We start from the raw sequence: 17045 nt of genomic DNA, 5'->3' as shown, positions 1-17045 counted from the left end.
ATGCTGAAACAACCCTTTCTTTGTTGTTGTAATATGGTGTTGCTGCCTTCAAATTCATCAGCTGTTCAAGAAATCTTACAGAAGTCAGTCTATAACTATCCATCTCTCCTTCTGTCCATCCTTACTGAACCTAAATATTTCTGAGTTCACTCTGTTTTCTTTCCAAATCAATATTCAGCAGGTAATGCAAATTCCAGATGACTGGTGTTCATTATTCTATCAAGGATTTACCGTGTTCATCCAGACTGACCAGATGGAATGGGGAAGATCCAGCTCCATCTTAGAACAAATAAAAATGTCAAGAATTGTTGTGAACAGTGTATAGGGATTGGTGGTTGAATAATAAGAAGTCAATATTTCCCAAGTTCAACTTGTATTTCCTGAAAGACATCAAATATAGTTAATTTATTATTCCGATTTTTATATGAGTGATACACTTAAATCCTGTGCTTTAGCTCATGGGGATTTGTGCAGTTTGTATTTTGCAGGGAACGTTAAATAGCTGAACAAAACAAATTGTCCACAGGCACTGACAAGCTGTGATTTAAAGATTAGTGCACCTTATCACACCCTCCAGATCAGGTGATCATTAAAAGAGAAACTGAAAGAAAAAATTCTTCAGACACCTTGGGCACACCTTTTTTTCCCCACAGTGCTGGTTATATTGAAAATGCAAGCAGACAGCAACAGATTCACAGCATCAACTGCAGTGTCTTCATTCTTGTCCTCGGGTTTAACTTCAGAAAAGAACATTCAGGTTTGATGAATTCAGGATGTCAGTCAATCTGTCGGTAAGATTTTGTTTCATACATAGAACAAAGAGTGTACAGTTTTCTACTGGAGCATCAAAATAATTTGATTTACTATTTTTTTTATTAATCAGTGAAAATGGCATCGTAACTGTTTGGCTCTTTATCAAGATCTGACTGTTTTGTGTTTCTATTGTTGTGGAATCATTCAAACTAAAACTAAAAATCTAATGCCAACTCTTTCTTGTGAAATTGTCTTAATGCATTTATATATGTCTTTTTTTGCTTTTTAGGTAAAGTGTTGAGCATTAGTTTTTTTTGTGAGGCATTTTAAATTCTGAGCTGTGCATATTCTGTTTGCTAAAGCCACTCTATAGTGGAGTTCATATGATCACTTGATAGTTGGAACTGATTACTTATCTGAATATTTTACATAACTTCTGCAAAAGTGACTTTATCTTGGTCTGGAAAACAGAGACCTGGTCCTAAACCTCCTGTTGGTGCTCCTCAACCTCCATTGCCATCTCCAAGTAAGATAAATGTCTGATCTCAAATGAGGACATAATGAAAGTGTAATCACACACACACACACACACACACACACACACACACACACACACACACACACACACACACACACTCAGTCTTGTATTTCTATCCTTGTGGGGACCGTCCATTGACTCCCATTCATGTCTAGCCCCTAACCCTGACCCTTACCCTAACCCTAACCCACACCACAACAAAGCCTAACCCTAAAGAAATGTTTTTGCACTTTTACTTTTTTCAGTAACAACAACATGGTCAAGAAAACACTGTTTCTCCTACTTAGGACCGGAAAAAGGTCCCCACAAGGCACGTCGTTCCACGTTTTGCTATCCTTGTGGGGACATTTGGCCCCGACAAGGATAGAACTACAAGAACACACACACACACACAAACACACACACACACACACACACACACACACACACACACACACTTTTGTCTTTCTATCCTCGTGGGGACCTTCTATTGACTCCCATTCATATCTAACTCCTAACCCTGACTCTTATCCTAACCCTAACCCACAACAAAACAAAGCCTAACCCTAAAGAAATGTTTTTGCACTTTTACTTTTTTCAGTAACAACAACATGGTCAAGAAAACACTGTTTCTCCTCATCGGGACCCAAAAAATGTCTCCACGAGGCACATCGTGCCGGAATTTCCTATCCCCACAAGGATAGGAAAAACGTGTACACACACACACACACACACACACACACACACACACACACAAATACCGTATTGGCCCGAATATAAGACGATGTTTTTTTTCAGAAATTGCATCCTCAAAAGTGGGGTCGTGTTATAATCGCGGACTTACAGTAGATGGTCAATACCCATCGGCGCCGCTAGATGGAGCCAAAGTATCACTGACCAGAGAGCGAGTTGAGCAATGAAATGAGATCAAATGATCTGATGAAAAATGGCGGTGTCATTTCTACTTCTCTTTTCTTAAGGAGTCCGTAGCACTGATGGTTTTGGATGACTTTTATTACACCAAAGATAAACCACCGTCGAACTAAAAGACAACATAAATTACAATGAGTAAATAAACAAGATACACACAGAATATGACAGAAATCTTAATAACTTGATGATGGAAACATAATAACAACATACCTCGCTGATTGACCATAAAGTTAAAAGTAGAAATGAAGTCTCTCACAAAAAAAATATACTTTTATCAAATGAGCCGGCCTTGTGCATGATGCTCGGCGTATGGGCGTGCATCTTCAAAAAAACACACCGACGGAACACAGCCTGGAAACAAAGGTTCCTACCAGACCTGATTTTCAAAATAAATCAAACAGATAGCAAACAAAAATTATGGCAGTAAAAGGCGGATCATCTGGAACAAAGGGGCTGAACGCTGGACAACTGAGCAAACGACGGAGTTATGATACCAACTTTAAACTGATGGTGATCAACGCAGCAGAGTCATCAAACTACTGCCAAGCTGCCAGGAGGTCTGGTGTAGCAGAGCCTCGTTCGATATTGGAGAGCACAGAAAAAACACTACAGATGCTAACACTATGAGAAAAGCTTTCCGTGGTCCAAAGAGCGGACGAGATTGATAGAGGGGTGAGTGAATATGTCTCTGAAAAACAGAAAGACGGAACGCCCACCACCAGAGCCTGATTCAGCTGAAGGCACTGGAAAGTTATTTACATCATTTATGAAGTTTTGACTCCTTGAGGCTTCTTATTTGTTGCTTATTATTTCTTATTTTGAGAAAGAGAATATATATTTTTTATTCAATACTGTAGTAATACTTTTTTCATTTTATATCTCCTGAAATGTTATCTCAGTTGTGAGTTTTTGAGTTTATAATAATTGTATAATAAAAAGTTGTTTTATGAGTGACCTTATTGTCTTCAGCATTTTTTTTTTTTTTTTTTTCACAAAATGATCTTTGAAAAATAGGGGTCGTGTTACAATCGGAGTCGTCTTATATTCAGGCCAATACGGTACTAATGTGACTGCTGATGAAATGACTTTAACACAATATGCTTTTGGCTTTTTGGCATTTCAGCTTTTTGGGACACATGTAGAGAGATCCAATTTGAGTAAGTATTCAGTGCATCGTGCCTCTCATGTTGTCTGTTGTGTAATACCTTATGGAAGGTGTGGAACCCTTGCAGAATACATTTGTGGACCATAATTGTGTGCTTTAACCCAAATCAACCTTCTTTCTGACCAGTGATAAAGCTCAGCATGAGTTTGTTCAGAACTATCAGCCTAAAAAACAAGGCCAATATCTCAGAGTTCTGCTGATTGGACCACCAGGCTCTGGGAAATCCAGTTTCATCAACTCTGTTGACAGCACTCTGCGAGGCAGAATCGCAACTCGAGCGCTGACAGGACCGTTGTGTGATGGCATCGTAACCAAAAAGGTATGGGAATACTGTTCAATACATTGAAAAAAAATTGTATTCATTCATTTTGTTGTTATCTTGTACTGTTCAACATTTGTGAAAAGATGGAGAACTTCCTCTCAGTTGTTTTGACACTTTCTTAGCTGGAGGAGAGCACTTCAACCAATTACGGAAAAAAAAAAAAAGAAAAGAAAAGCTAAACATAGAAAATGAACAAGGGAGAATCTAAGAAGCTGACTTTACCTGAGACAGATGTTAACATTGCCATGTCATTATGACTTTTTAACTTGCAGTACAAAAGTTATAAAATCCCCAAAGAAGGTCCTGGAACCTTTTATCCCTTCATCTTCAGTGACACCATGGGCATTGAGAAGAGCATCAGGGGAGGGGTACATATCGAAGACATCAAACTGATTTTGAAAGGAAACGTCAAAGAAGGATACAAGGTAAGATAACTGCATCGATGAATTTCCCTCAGACTTTATTAATTAAAAACAGCACAGTTCTGCAATAAATGGATGAAATTCTGACCAAAAAATGTCATAATAATTATCATAACAACCTGAAGAACTGCAGGAGTAAATGGGATGTAACATTTTTTTGTTGTTTTTTGTAGTTTATCCAGTTCAACCCTGACAGTTCCCTGTCTGAGAGTAACCCCTTCTACAACAGTAAACCAACTATGAATGATAAAGTTAGTGTTCTGGTTTGTGTTGTTGCTGTCGACACACCAACAATGTTGGATGACACAATAGTTCAGCAGATACGGGACGTCAGAGAAGCAGCCAGCGATTTAGGTAAGAGTTGATGTGTATATTTTTGAAATACCTGCACGCCTCATCTCAAATCAGGTACTTCAAACTTATTTGTGAATTTCACTCTTTCTGAAGACTTTCAGACTTAGGCTGCTTTCGTACCAGGAAAGTCCAGTACTCTACCCTCCTGTGTAGGTGGAGTGGCGAGAATGATCAAATGATCACATCTTCATTTGATTTGGCTTGCTGCACATTGAACTCTTGAGAGTGGATCATCGACAAATCAAACACATGGACAACATCAGTGATGTGCGGTGAGGTTCATGGCTGTTGAGGCACTGACGTCATCAGTGCCTCAACAGCCGTCATCATCACTAGCATACATATCTAATTTATTATTTCAAACTGGTAAATTTCCTGATCAAATGAAAATAGCTAAAGTTGCGCTTTATAAGACTGGGGACAAACACCACTACACAAATTACAGACCTGTTTCATTGCTCCCCCAATTTTTCAAAATTCTTGAAAAATTATTTAATAGTAGATTAGACAGGTTTATAAACAAACACAAATTACTTTCTAACATTCAATATGGATTTAGAGTGAATAATTCTACGTCATTGGCACTAACAGAATCAGTTGAGGAAATCACAAACGCTATAGATGACAAGCTGCACTCAGTTGGAATTTTCATAGATCTTAAGAAGGCTTTTGACACAATCAATCATAACATATTAATCAATAAACTGGAACGGTATGGGATTAGGGGGTTGGTTTTGCAATGGGTGAAAAGTTATTTAAAGCTACACTAAGGAACTTTCAGTTTTCGTTGATTTTGGCGGCGCCAGTGGACCAAAGCGGTAGTGTTTTGCCTGAAGGAATACTACAGTTCCCATGAGGACTAGCGCGTGGCGTCGTAAAATGCTGCTCCCGGTGGCGTGCTGTCGGACTGAACTCGCCTTCATTTGTTTCCAGTGGCTGTGTGAAGGACGGATAACGACGAGGTCATGAATCTAATGGTGGCTAAACAATGTTATATCGTGATGTGACGCATGCCGTAAAGCAGTCTGCACATTTGGAGCTTTTTAGTGTGCAGGGTTCCTACCACCCTCCTCACAGCTGCTCAGTCCAAGTGAAAGCAATACTGACGCCCTCAGCCCGTGACAGAGGGATCATTCAACTAGTTGTAAGTCGATGTATCATCACAAAAGATATTCAAATGTTTTATTAAGGTTGAAAAGTTCCTCAGTGTAGGTTTAAGTACGAGAAAACAATTTGTGAAGTTGGGTAAATATTCATCATCATGCTTGGACATTGCTTGTGGCATCCCTCAGGGGTCAGCACTAGGTCCAAAACTGTTTATACTTTACATTAATGATATATGTAAAGTTTCAGAACAGTTGAAGTTGGTTTTATTTGCAGATGACACAAATATATTTTTTTCTGGGGGGGATTTACAAGACTTAGTCGACAGGGTTAATACTGAAAAGTGGAAACTGAAAACATGGTTTGACAGTAACAAATTATCATTAAATCTATGTAAAACTAAATTGATGTTATTCAGTAACTGTAATAAGAATAATCAAGTACAGCTAAGTGTGGATGGTGTGAATATTGAAAGGGTGTTTGAAAATAAGTTTCTTGGTGTAATGATTGATCATAAAATGAACTGGAAATCACATATCAAGTATGTACACACTAAGATATCAAGAAGTATTTCTGTTCTGAGCAAAGTCAAACATTTTCTGGACCACAAATCACTCCACATTCTCTACTGTTCACTGGTTTTACCATATTTACCTTACTGTGCAGAGGTCTGGGGTAACACTTACAAATGTTCAATAAAATCATTTCCATACTACAAAAAAGAGCAATAAGGATAATAATAATTCATAACGCCGGCTATAGAGAGCACACAAATACACTATTCTTAAAATCAAAAATATTAAAATTCACTGACCTGGTTCACTTTCTAACAGCACAAATCATGTACAAAGCAAACAATAATCTACTTCCTTAAATATTCAAAAAATGTTTTTTGAACAGAGAGGAGGGGGGAGCTGAACTTCAAATACCAGCGAGCACGTACAACATTAAAAACTTTTTGTTTTTCAATCAATGGAGTGAGGTCATGGAACAGGTTGGGGGTTGAGCTCAAGCAATGTCCAAGCATGACCCAGTTTAAAAAAAACGGGACAAAAACATGGTTTTCACGAGGTACAGGGAGGAAGAAGGCTTATAACAGTCAGATGTTTTCACAAATTATTTTGTCTGTCTTTTTCTTTACTTTTTTGCTTGGTTTCTTTTTTTAAATCTATTTTCTTTCGGGGGTTTTTGTTTTATTCACTTAATGTCTATTTAATCTGTGATTATGTTTATTTACCTTGTTAATTTTCTTTTAAGTAAATATTGATTATGTAAATAGACGTTCAGGACACTAATTTGCGGTGGAGATGGGGTAGGTGTAAATAAGCTTATGCTTCTTCCTACCACTTTTCGGACATGTCGGACTCTATTAATTTGTTGGATTATTAATATTGCTTTTTTCTCTCTCTCTCTCTCTCTCTCTCTCTCTCTCTCTCTTTTCTACGTATATCTCAGTTTATTTATTATATTATTTATGACATGTTCGAAATAAATAAATCAAATCAAATCAAATCAGTCAGATTTACAAACATGAAGCCTACAGAGTGGCTTATTCACCATTTGACTGGCAACAGTTAACGTGTTTTGTTTAAAATTTTTATGAGCATTCTTTACATATACAAACTATAGCACAGAAACAAGCACATAAAAAAACGTTTTTTATCATCTTACCATTACTTATAAATGAAGTCCATGCGCCGCTCCTTCTGAGGAAAAGCATCGATAACTTGTTTCTAGAAGTCTTCCTTATCTTTCTTCAGTTTTGAAAGTCTCTCTGCTTCAATGGAGATCACTGCCAGTGAAGAAAGTCGTCCTTGATCAGTCCTGTTCCGACTGAATGTTTTCAGCCTTTTCAGTGCTGAGAATGACCGCTCCACCGACGCTGGAGTAGCTGGAACAGTGAGCACCAGCTGGAGCATCTTTGTCGCCTCAGGAACAGTTTGGATGAGATCCTTCTGGGCCAAAAAGCTGAGAATCTGTCCAGGAGATTTTCATTCATCCCTCACCATATGTGAGCTGTACAGTCCCACGAGGTCCACCTTTAGTTTTACAAAGTCAAAGAATTTGGCATATTTTGACAGGCTCTGCAGCTTCCTGTCATCAAAATGTTGCAGCATTTCACAGAATTTTGCACAGTCCACCAAACCAAGGAAATCCAGCTCACCAAAATGATCAAACCTGGCCTTAAGTTTTCCAGAATGTTACAGAATAGTTGTTTTCGTTCACATCTAATCGACAGTCTGTCTCCACTCTCTGTCAGGCCCAGTGCGCTGCATTTCTGCTCAAATCGGTTACAGAAACTGTCGAAGTTCAGTCTCAGGCGCTCGAGAGCTGCAACGGTGTCGCGGATGCGCGCACGACAGTATTCAATATCCATGCCTTTGTTTTGCAGCACTCTAAAAAGTGCGTCAGTTTAATTGAAAATGTCCTCATACGCCATCAGGAGAAAGCAGGTTGATGCTTTTGACAGCCACCAATCGTAACCTGCTGCCATCCTCAGCGTGTCATTATCCCAGCTGTACGGATTTTCCATAATGACATGAAATAGCGTGCGCAGATCATTTTGGTGCATGCTTATTGTCTGCAGCAACCTAGAGTTGGAGCTCCATCTCATAGGTGCTGCTCTTGGTAAACGGCACTTGACAACATCATCAAGCAGGTGAGTGCGTTTGGTGGATTTGCTGAAAAATGATGCAAGTTCCTCAGCTGTTTTAAAAAACGTGCTACATTTGGGCATGCACTTTACTGAATGCAAGAGCACCAAGTTCAGCTTGTGTGCGTAACAGTGCGTAAACATGGCTTTGGGCACTTTTTCTTTAACTTAGCTTGCGCACCATTAAGCTCTGAGGCAATTACAGCGGCCCCATCATATGTCTGAGCTACAAGCTTGTCAGTACAGTCGTACTTCTCCAACACTCCCAGGACGTACTCAGCCATGGCAGGAGCGTGTCTGTCCTCACTCACATCATCAAAGCCCCAAAACACCTCCTTCATCTCACAGCCCGCTTCAGATGTAGCCATATACCATAACATGGCCAAAATCTGAGCTAGGTTTGTGACATCTGTGGTCTCATCTACTTCTACAGCAACAACTGGGGCTGCACTGATCTCCTTTTTAATGTCGTTCCTAATGACATCACCGACCGCTTCGATTAAGTCATTCTTTATTCTATTTGAGAAGCCAGAAAATACAGTGGATGTCTCCAAATCAGTGTTGTTTTTGGCAGCCTATTTTGATTTAGTTTTAGTCTTAGTCTTTTGGATGAAATGCTTATTAGTTTAGTCACATTTTATCATTTCTACACTTCAAAGTTTTAGTCTAGATTTAGTCGACGAAAACCAAATGGGTTTTAGTCCAGTTTTAGTCATAAACTAGAAATTGGCACTCAGAGAGCGCAGACCTCCGTCACAGCTAAAATCAGTCACCAACAACAATAAGAACACCATATATAATAAAGCAACATTGTGATTGGGGGTGTGATCGGAGCAGAGCACTGCGGCTTGCGGTGCTTCTCTCTCTCGCCCTCACGCCCTCTCTCCCTGTGTGTGTGTGTGTGTGTGTGTGTGTGTTTATCTGAAAAGGAAAACCGAAAAGCAACATAATTTATGCTGTTTTACTTCAGTGTAATTTGAACATTGACCGGATTCTCTCGTATTTTCCGTTCCCGACTTCCTGTGAGGTGTGATCTGCTCTGTCCAGCTTTACAACTGGCGGTGCACGGCGCGCGCGGCTCGCGGAGAAAATAGAGAGGAGCGGAGCGGCCGCGGTCCACGGCGCGAGCCGCTACGTGCGCGGCACTTCCCCGCGCCTCTTGTATGAACCGTCAGATAGGTTAACAGGGGCGCCGATCTGAAACCCGGTACGCGGCACTGCCGCTTCCGCATGCGGCGCGTCCTGTGTGGACCAGGCGTTTGTCCCCACCTGTCGGCGGGCTGACAAATCATAAAGAATCATTTTAAAAATTCCTAGATCCAGACAGTGATCCGGATCATCACCAAAATTTAATAGATTGTAAGTTAGCCCAAGACCCACCTTTCCAGAAAGTTTCATTGCAATCCATCCATAACTTTTTCCGTAATGTTGCTAACAAATTAACCAACCAACCAACCAACCAACCAACAAACCGACATGATTACATAACCCCCTTGGCAGAGGTAATTATAGCAGCTGCTCAATTGGGGGCACTGTCAGCCAAAATGAGCACTGACCAGACAGGCAGAAGGAGAAATCCAGCTCATTTGATTGGTGGGGGCATAACACGGAAGTCCCACAATAGCGAGTGGTAGCAGCTAACAGCTAACCACTAACAACCATGATTTATAGTCTTGTGTTGTTTGCACTACGATTCCCAGAATGCCTTGGGGACCGGTCACATGAGCAAACAGCCCCTGCTTGCTTGTAGCTAAGCTAGTCGGTTCAAACAGAACAGCAAACATGAAGCTTTAGGCACATTATCCACCTTTAACCTGTCAGTCACCATAATCACACAATTTGTCCTCCAATCTCCCAACTTGGGAGCACAGCGCGCGGCTGCACAGCCCAGCTGGCCGCCCACCCGCCCGCATGCTACGTGGGGAGCAGCGGAGCAGATGGCACGAAAAAACTGTGCAAATCGTGATAAAAAAGAGGCTTTGAGCTGAGTTGGTCAGCAGCTTACAGTCAAGTCAGCCCCGACCAACTCGGCTCCTTGAGAGCCCCATCTGCAAGTTTGGATGGGGTCAAATTGGCTATGGGCCGACTTGGCTTGTGGCCGACTTGGATTTGGGCTGATTTGACTACATCCCCTGCACCATGGCTCGTGTGAGCTGCTGCAGTAATTTTAATGATGACTGATTAGTTGCGGTGTCCAGACCGGAGCCGAAATGAATCCACTATGAGCCCGGCATGACTCTAGGATTTTCTCAGGAAGGGGGAGAGCAAATGTGGAGGCGGGCAGTATCCAGCCCGTGAGCCGTAGTTTGGGGACCACTACTTTAAGGGAAGATTCACCATGTGCTACCAGATGTCATTATGGACAGTTTGATAAAGCAGATTGGATATAAATGAAAAAAGAAGTTTGAAGCCATGGAGTCAGACGCAAATAAACACACTGACAGTAATCTTCTTTTGTTGTCAGTCATTTTGATGGACAAGGTCATCACTTTTCCCTCATAATAAAACTCAGTCTAAAATGACAGTTCTATTTCATCCTTCCTGACCACCAGAAGGTGGTGCTGAAAGCATTTGATGTTCCCCTTCTCGCATGTGCAGTTCAAGTATGCATACCAACAACGTCACTTGTGACCCCTGGATGACCCTAGAAAGGTATTAATGTTATCCCAGGTTTAGCTCCTCTTTTTCTTCTCATGTGCAGTTCGCATACAGTTTGAAGATAACAGGATGAGCCTATGCAGCATCATAAAGCTCCGTCTGCTGGAAGCCTTGCCACCGTGTTGGTTGGAGCCTTCCAAAGGCTGCAACAGTAGCTACCCTGTTTTCTCCTTCACCTACGGCGGATTGCCGCCGCTGTGGCGTCTTCTTCGAATGAGAGATTACATTCGTAACCTCCTGGCAGACAGTAAGGTTGATGAATCTATTATTATTCTTGTTGAGTGACAGAGGGCAGTGGCCTTGCTCCCCCCAGGCTTGTTCACATGACGAATGCGGCTGTTAGTGACATGGTCGGTGTTAAATATACCATGTGGAGGAGCCCTCGCCCAGCTTCAAAAATAGAAGTAACAATTCTGGACTGGTTGATAATATGGCCAGTGTTTCCGCTGTTTGTGAAGCTGCATTTGGGCTTTTGCCAACCACCGACCCTACTGTGACCCTGAGCTGCATGGCCAGTGTTTGCTTGCTGCTGCTAGTGATGGTTGCTGCCATTTTTTTGGGTTTTTTTTTTCCAGTGTATGCTGTGTATTTGCCCCCTTCCCTCAGCTTATCACACGACCGTTGTTCTGACCTGTGTTACGTCCTTCCCCCGGCTGTTTGGCACTGACCCTGTTTACTGAGTGACATTGTTGGCATCAGTTTTGGGCTGTGGACGGTGAATGCAGCATTCGTGCCCCCCGCTCCTAGTGCATGGCATCTCTACCAGGAGGGCAGGAGGGCAAGGGGGCCACTGGGCGGCCCCTCTATCTCCTGGACATAGCTTCAGCCAAGCTTTAATGATACTGACCATTCAGGTGACCCCAAACTGTGGGTCCTTCCAGTGCCCCTCTGGGGCCCCTAGGAGCTGGAGGGGCAGAGACTGACATCTCTGAGCCTGAAGTTATTGCTTTCCTGAAGGGAATGGTTGAATAGATTCTGCTTGGATGCCAAGTGGCACCATCGCCAGAAGCTCACAGTGCCGCAGCAGTGCCTCCTGGCCTGACAAGAGACTGTCACCATGGTTGCCAGTCCCTCTAGGTGGGGCACCATCTGACGACACAGGGCAGTTTGGGGATAGTGGTCTGTGCTGTGCCTGGCAGATCACATCTGCATACTGGAGCTGCAAGCAGTAAACATGGCCCTCAAACACTTCTTGGCCATATCCGAGAGGAAGGTACACACTCATACGGCCAGACTACACTTTTGCCGTCTTCCGCATCAACCAGCAGTTCTGCACCAGGTCCGTCAAGTTGTTGCAGGCCTCCCAGCATAGTCACAGGTGGGCTGTGATCTGTCGGACCAGGTTGCTGGTCCTGTATTTGCAGGGGCCTGAACTTGCAAGTAGACTTCCTCCATCCATCCATTTTCTACCGCCTATCCGGGGTCGGGTCGTGGGGGCAGCAGTCTCAGTAGGCATGCCCAGACTTCCCTGTCCCCAGACACGTCCTCCAGCTCTTCTGAGAGGATCCCAAGGCATTCCCATGCCAGCCGCGAGACATAGTCTCTCCAGGACGTCCTGGGTCTTCCCCGGGGTCTCCTTCTGGTAGGACAGGTGTCCAGGAGGCATCTTAAACAGATGCCTGAGCCACCTCAGCTGGCTCCTCTCGATGTGGAGGAGTAGCGGCTCTACTCCGAGCTCCTCCTTGGTGACTGAGCTCCTGTCTCTAAGGGAGCACCTGGCCACCCTATGAACGAAACTCATTTCAGCCTCTTGTATCCAGGATCTTGTCCTTTCGGTCATGACCCAAAGCTCATGACCATAGGTGAGGGTGGGAACGTAGAATGACCGGTAAATCGTGAGCTTTGCCTTTCGGCTCAGCTCCCTCTCCACCACAACAGACTGATACAATGACTGTATCACTGCAGCCGCTGCACCGATCCACCTGTCAGTCTCACCTCCATCCGTCCCTCACTTGTGAACAAGACCCCAAGATACTTAAACTCCTCCACTTGGGCCAGGGTCTCTCCACCAACCTGGAGAGGACAGACCACCTTCTTCCAGTAGAGAACCATAGCCTCAGATTTGGAGGTGCTGATCCTCATCCCTGTCGCTTCACACTCGGCTGTGAACCGCCCCAGTGCATGCTGTAGGTCTAGGTTCGATGAAGCCAACAGGACAACATCATCTGCAAAAAAGCAGAGACGAAATCCTGTGGCTACCAAACCGGACCCCCTTTGGCCCCTGGCTGCGCCAAGAAATTCTGTCCATAAAAATGATGAACAGAACTGGTAACAAAGGGCAGCCCTGCCGGAGTCCAACATGCACCTTGAACAGGTTTGACTTCCTGCCGGCAATGCGGACCAGACTCCTACTCCGGTCATACAGAGACTGGACGACTCTTAAAAAAGGGCTCCGGACTCCATATTCCTGGAGCACCCCCCACAAGACACCATGAGGGACGCGGTCGAATGCCTTCTCCAAATCCACAAAACACATGTGGACTGGTTGGGCAAACTCCCACGAACTCTTGAGCACCATATGGAGCGTATAGAGTGTGTGCAGTGTTCCACGACCAGGACGAAAACCGCATTGTTCCTCCTGAATCCGAGGTTTGACTATCGGTCAAATTCTTCTCTCCAGTACCCTGGCATAGACTTTCCCGGGGAGGCTAAGGAGTCTGATCCCGCTATAGTTTGAGTACACCCTCCGGTCCCCCTTTTTAAACAAAGGGACCACCACGCCAGTCTGCCAATTCCAGAGGCACCGTCCCCGACCGCCACGCGATGTTGCAGAGACGTGTCAACCAAGACAGTCCCTGCACATCCAGAGACTTAGGCTGAATCCCATTTCACCCCTTAGCCCTCCCCCTTGGCCCTTCCCCTCATTTTGCGCGTTCACGTGTAGGGGTAGGAGTGTCCAAATTGTCATTATGACAAAGGGGTCGGGCCAAGAAGGAGGGCCAGTCACCCCTCTAAAAGGAGATTCTCGAGAGGCACACTTCAAACAGAGGGGTATGATTAAGTGGCGGCCGATAGCAAGGGGTGCTTGTTCCGTCAGCCTAGAACATGACTGGTGGGCGGGGTTAATTCACTTCCGCATTGGCGGGATCAATCGCGGGAGCGATCGTTTCTGGAATGCGCGGGTGGGAAACGAGCGCTCCCGCGATTGATCCCGCCAATGCGGAAGTGAACTAACCCTGCCCACAAGTCACGGTCCAGGCGAACAAAACAAGCGCCCCTCGCCACCGGCCACTACTGGATGACAGATTTCTCAGAAAGCCTTCAAAGATCGGCAAGATGGTGGCGTCCGCAACGAAAGAGATTAATAAATGTCAGTATTTTGTCAACTAATAAAGTTTTAAAATGTAAGAAAAACATTCTTCTTCGGCAAACAATTGCCGTACCCCTTAGCACTCAGTTTCATAGGGGCAGGGCTAAGGGGTAGGGCCAAGGGGGAGGGCTGGAAAGAGAAATGGGATTGGGCTTTAAAGGTTGTATAGAAGATCTTTATTACTAACAAAAATGAATTAAAGCTAAAAACTGGCGTTATTAAGCTGTAGCAGCCTTGTTTTTATCGTGATCAAAAAAAAACAAACAATCAACTCTGGACGTTGTAAAACCAACATTACTTTAGTCAATCAATAACGAGGCAGCCTCGTTATCTATTGGTTTTCTAACATGTCAATCAACCTCTTTACATTTGTAGCGCAGCTGTCAGGCTCCTACGCCCTTTTCGTACCCCCCTCCCTCACGCGCTCTACCACTCATGCTAGGCTCTGCTGCCGCTATCAACACCTTTTCACCTGTAGACTTAAGACAATTTTTCTTAAAGGTGCTGTAGGCAGGATTCGGCATCTCTGCCATCTTGCTTAAGGTTACCTAAGCAAGATGGTGATTTGACCCATCTAAGATGGCGATTTGAAACCCAGCACAGCCAATCCTGTCCTGTTTTCTCTGACATCACACCCTTACGCAAGTTAAGCCCCTCCTACAAGAACGTCGCTCTTGTGGGACGCCCCTGAACCAATCATGGTTAAAGTCTCATGGGCTCTTCTGATTGGTCAAAGATACCTGGAGCTTTTGAGATTCCTTTTCAGCTCAGAACAGAGACAGATGGAAACGCTGTGCCCTCGCAGTAGTGCAATTATGCTACACTCCTAAAGGATTATCAATGGATACTCTAACATTTAATCCAAAGAAAGCACAGAAAAATTAGCATTGACTAGCAAAATCCTGCCTACAGCACCTTTAATTATAGCTGCAACGTGCTGCCATTTAGCGAAAATGTATGTTTTAATCTTAAAACAAGACTTATATGAAAAAGTCCGGAGAGTAAGAGGAGGAGGGGGTTGGTTTGTTTACGCCTGCATGCTGCAGCGCGCACACAGATCAGCCGTGAGCTCCGAGTATCTGCTCCAGTCATGCAGCTCCACAGAAACCTCCCCCTGTCCTCTTCTGATCCACCCGAGAGCAGGGTCGGCTCACGTACAGGATTTGGCGCAAGTGCAGGATTTTACTCATATTCGCTCTGTTTTGTGTTGTTCAAAAGGACACGTTGGTAGCTATGTGTTAGCGCTATGATGCTAAGTTGCTACATGCTACTTTCTGTGTAAGGAGGAGGCGTTCCTCCATAGAGAGCAGAGGAGGAGGGGGTGTGGGTCACGCATGTGCAGCATTTCAAAAAGGACTAACTGTCACTGGATTTCTCTTTCCATGGAAAATCCTCTATACATCCTTTAAGGTACTCAGGGCAAATCTCATCCACCCCGGTGTCTTGCCACCGAGGAGCTTACCAACCACCTTGTTGACTTCAGCTCAAGTGATGGGTGGGTCAGATTCTGAGACCTCAGCCTCTGCTTCCTCCACGGAAGACATGGCAACGGGATTGAGGAGGTCCTCGAAGTATTCCTTCCACCGTCTAACAATATTCCCAGTTGAAGTCAGCAGCTCTCCACCTCCACTGTAAACAGTGTTAGTGGAGACCTGCTTTCCCTTCCTGAGGCGCCGGACGGTTTTCTTCCAGGTCTACTGGTAGTCCTCCTCCACGGCCTCCTGAACTCCTCCCAGACCCGAGTTTTTGCCTCCACGTCCACTCGGACTGCAATTTACTTGGCCTGCCGGTACCTGTCAGCTGCTTCGGGAGTCCCATGAACCAAAAAGGCTCAATAGGACTCCTTCTTCAGCTTGATGGCAGCCCTTATGTCCGGTGTCCACCACCGGGTTTGGGAGTTCCCCACGACAGGCACCGGAGACCTTACGACCACAGCTCTGAGCAGCTGCTTCGACAATGGAGGTGGAGAACAGGGTCCACTCGGACTCAATGTCCCTAGGTGGACTCCCTCTCCTGTCAAAATCTTCCACCAGGAGAGTGGTGCCTCCAATTGGCAGCAGTGATGACTCCCACCCTCTTAACAGTGAATTTCAGCTGCTCCCTTCAGGCCGGAGGTTCAGGGTACCTGCCTGTAAAACTAAACGTTTTAAAAGCAGCTTTGTACCAGCAGCAATCTGTGCTTTAAACAAATGAGAGGAACTGAAATATAATGGTTTCTCTCGTCTTAATCTCATGGATGGCACTTCTTTATCTCGTGGGTTCTGACATATTTTCAGCCATTTTTATTGTTTATTTATTCATTATTTATTGATTATTTATGGTTTTATTGGGGCTATCTCCTTGGTTTTAGCTGTAGCACTGTGGTCACTTTGTCTTGTCTTGTCTTGTGTTGTTTTTAGGTGTGGGTTATAAAATGGGAAGACTCACTCACTGTAAACTGAATTTACCTAAGGATACAATAAATATTTTTGAATCTTTAATCTTTTGAATCAGTACACAAAATTTTAGTGGTGAAACGGATCACTAAACTCACGGATCGGATCGGTCCGCGGATCAAGAGTCATGGATCGGATCATTTTTCGGATCGGCAAAAAGCAAAAAAAAAAAAAAAAAAAAAATTGTTTTGTCTGTTTATTAGAAACTTAAAGGTACAATGGATGATTTTCTCAAAAAAGTCGAAGCCAAATGTCTGTTACTCGCTTTTTGAAAAACGCGCATGCGCCAGACCATCCTACTGGCTCTGCTGCTCCTACGAGCACGCTTGACGGCGTGACGCAACCATTTCTTCAGCGTGATTGACATGTCGGAGGACCAATAGTTGACACTCGCATCACGCCATTCATTGGCTAAAACA

The 17045-nt window shown here is 44.0% G+C and overlaps 2 protein-coding genes across 5 annotated transcripts in view; both read left to right on the top strand.

Moving 5' to 3' along the window:
• LOC115403871 (interferon-induced protein 44-like) overlaps window positions 1–17045 on the top strand; it is a 391401-nt gene that overhangs the window by 189142 nt on the left and 185214 nt on the right. The window lies entirely within an intron of this gene.
• Window positions 1–17045, top strand: part of LOC115403851 (uncharacterized) — a 244366-nt gene that overhangs the window by 202688 nt on the left and 24633 nt on the right. For all 4 annotated transcript variants that reach the window (XM_030112857.1, XM_030112858.1, XM_030112859.1 and 1 more), the window contains 2 exons: window positions 3963–4115; window positions 4286–4466. In XM_030112857.1, the coding sequence (XP_029968717.1) occupies window positions 3963–4115; window positions 4286–4466 (334 nt within the window). The remainder of the gene's footprint in view (window positions 1–3962; window positions 4116–4285; window positions 4467–17045) is intronic.

This window comes from Salarias fasciatus, chromosome 17 (assembly GCF_902148845.1).
Source record: "Salarias fasciatus chromosome 17, fSalaFa1.1, whole genome shotgun sequence".
Lineage (NCBI taxonomy): Eukaryota > Metazoa > Chordata > Actinopteri > Blenniiformes > Blenniidae > Salarias > Salarias fasciatus.
This window is presented reverse-complemented; position numbering and strand designations above follow the sequence as displayed.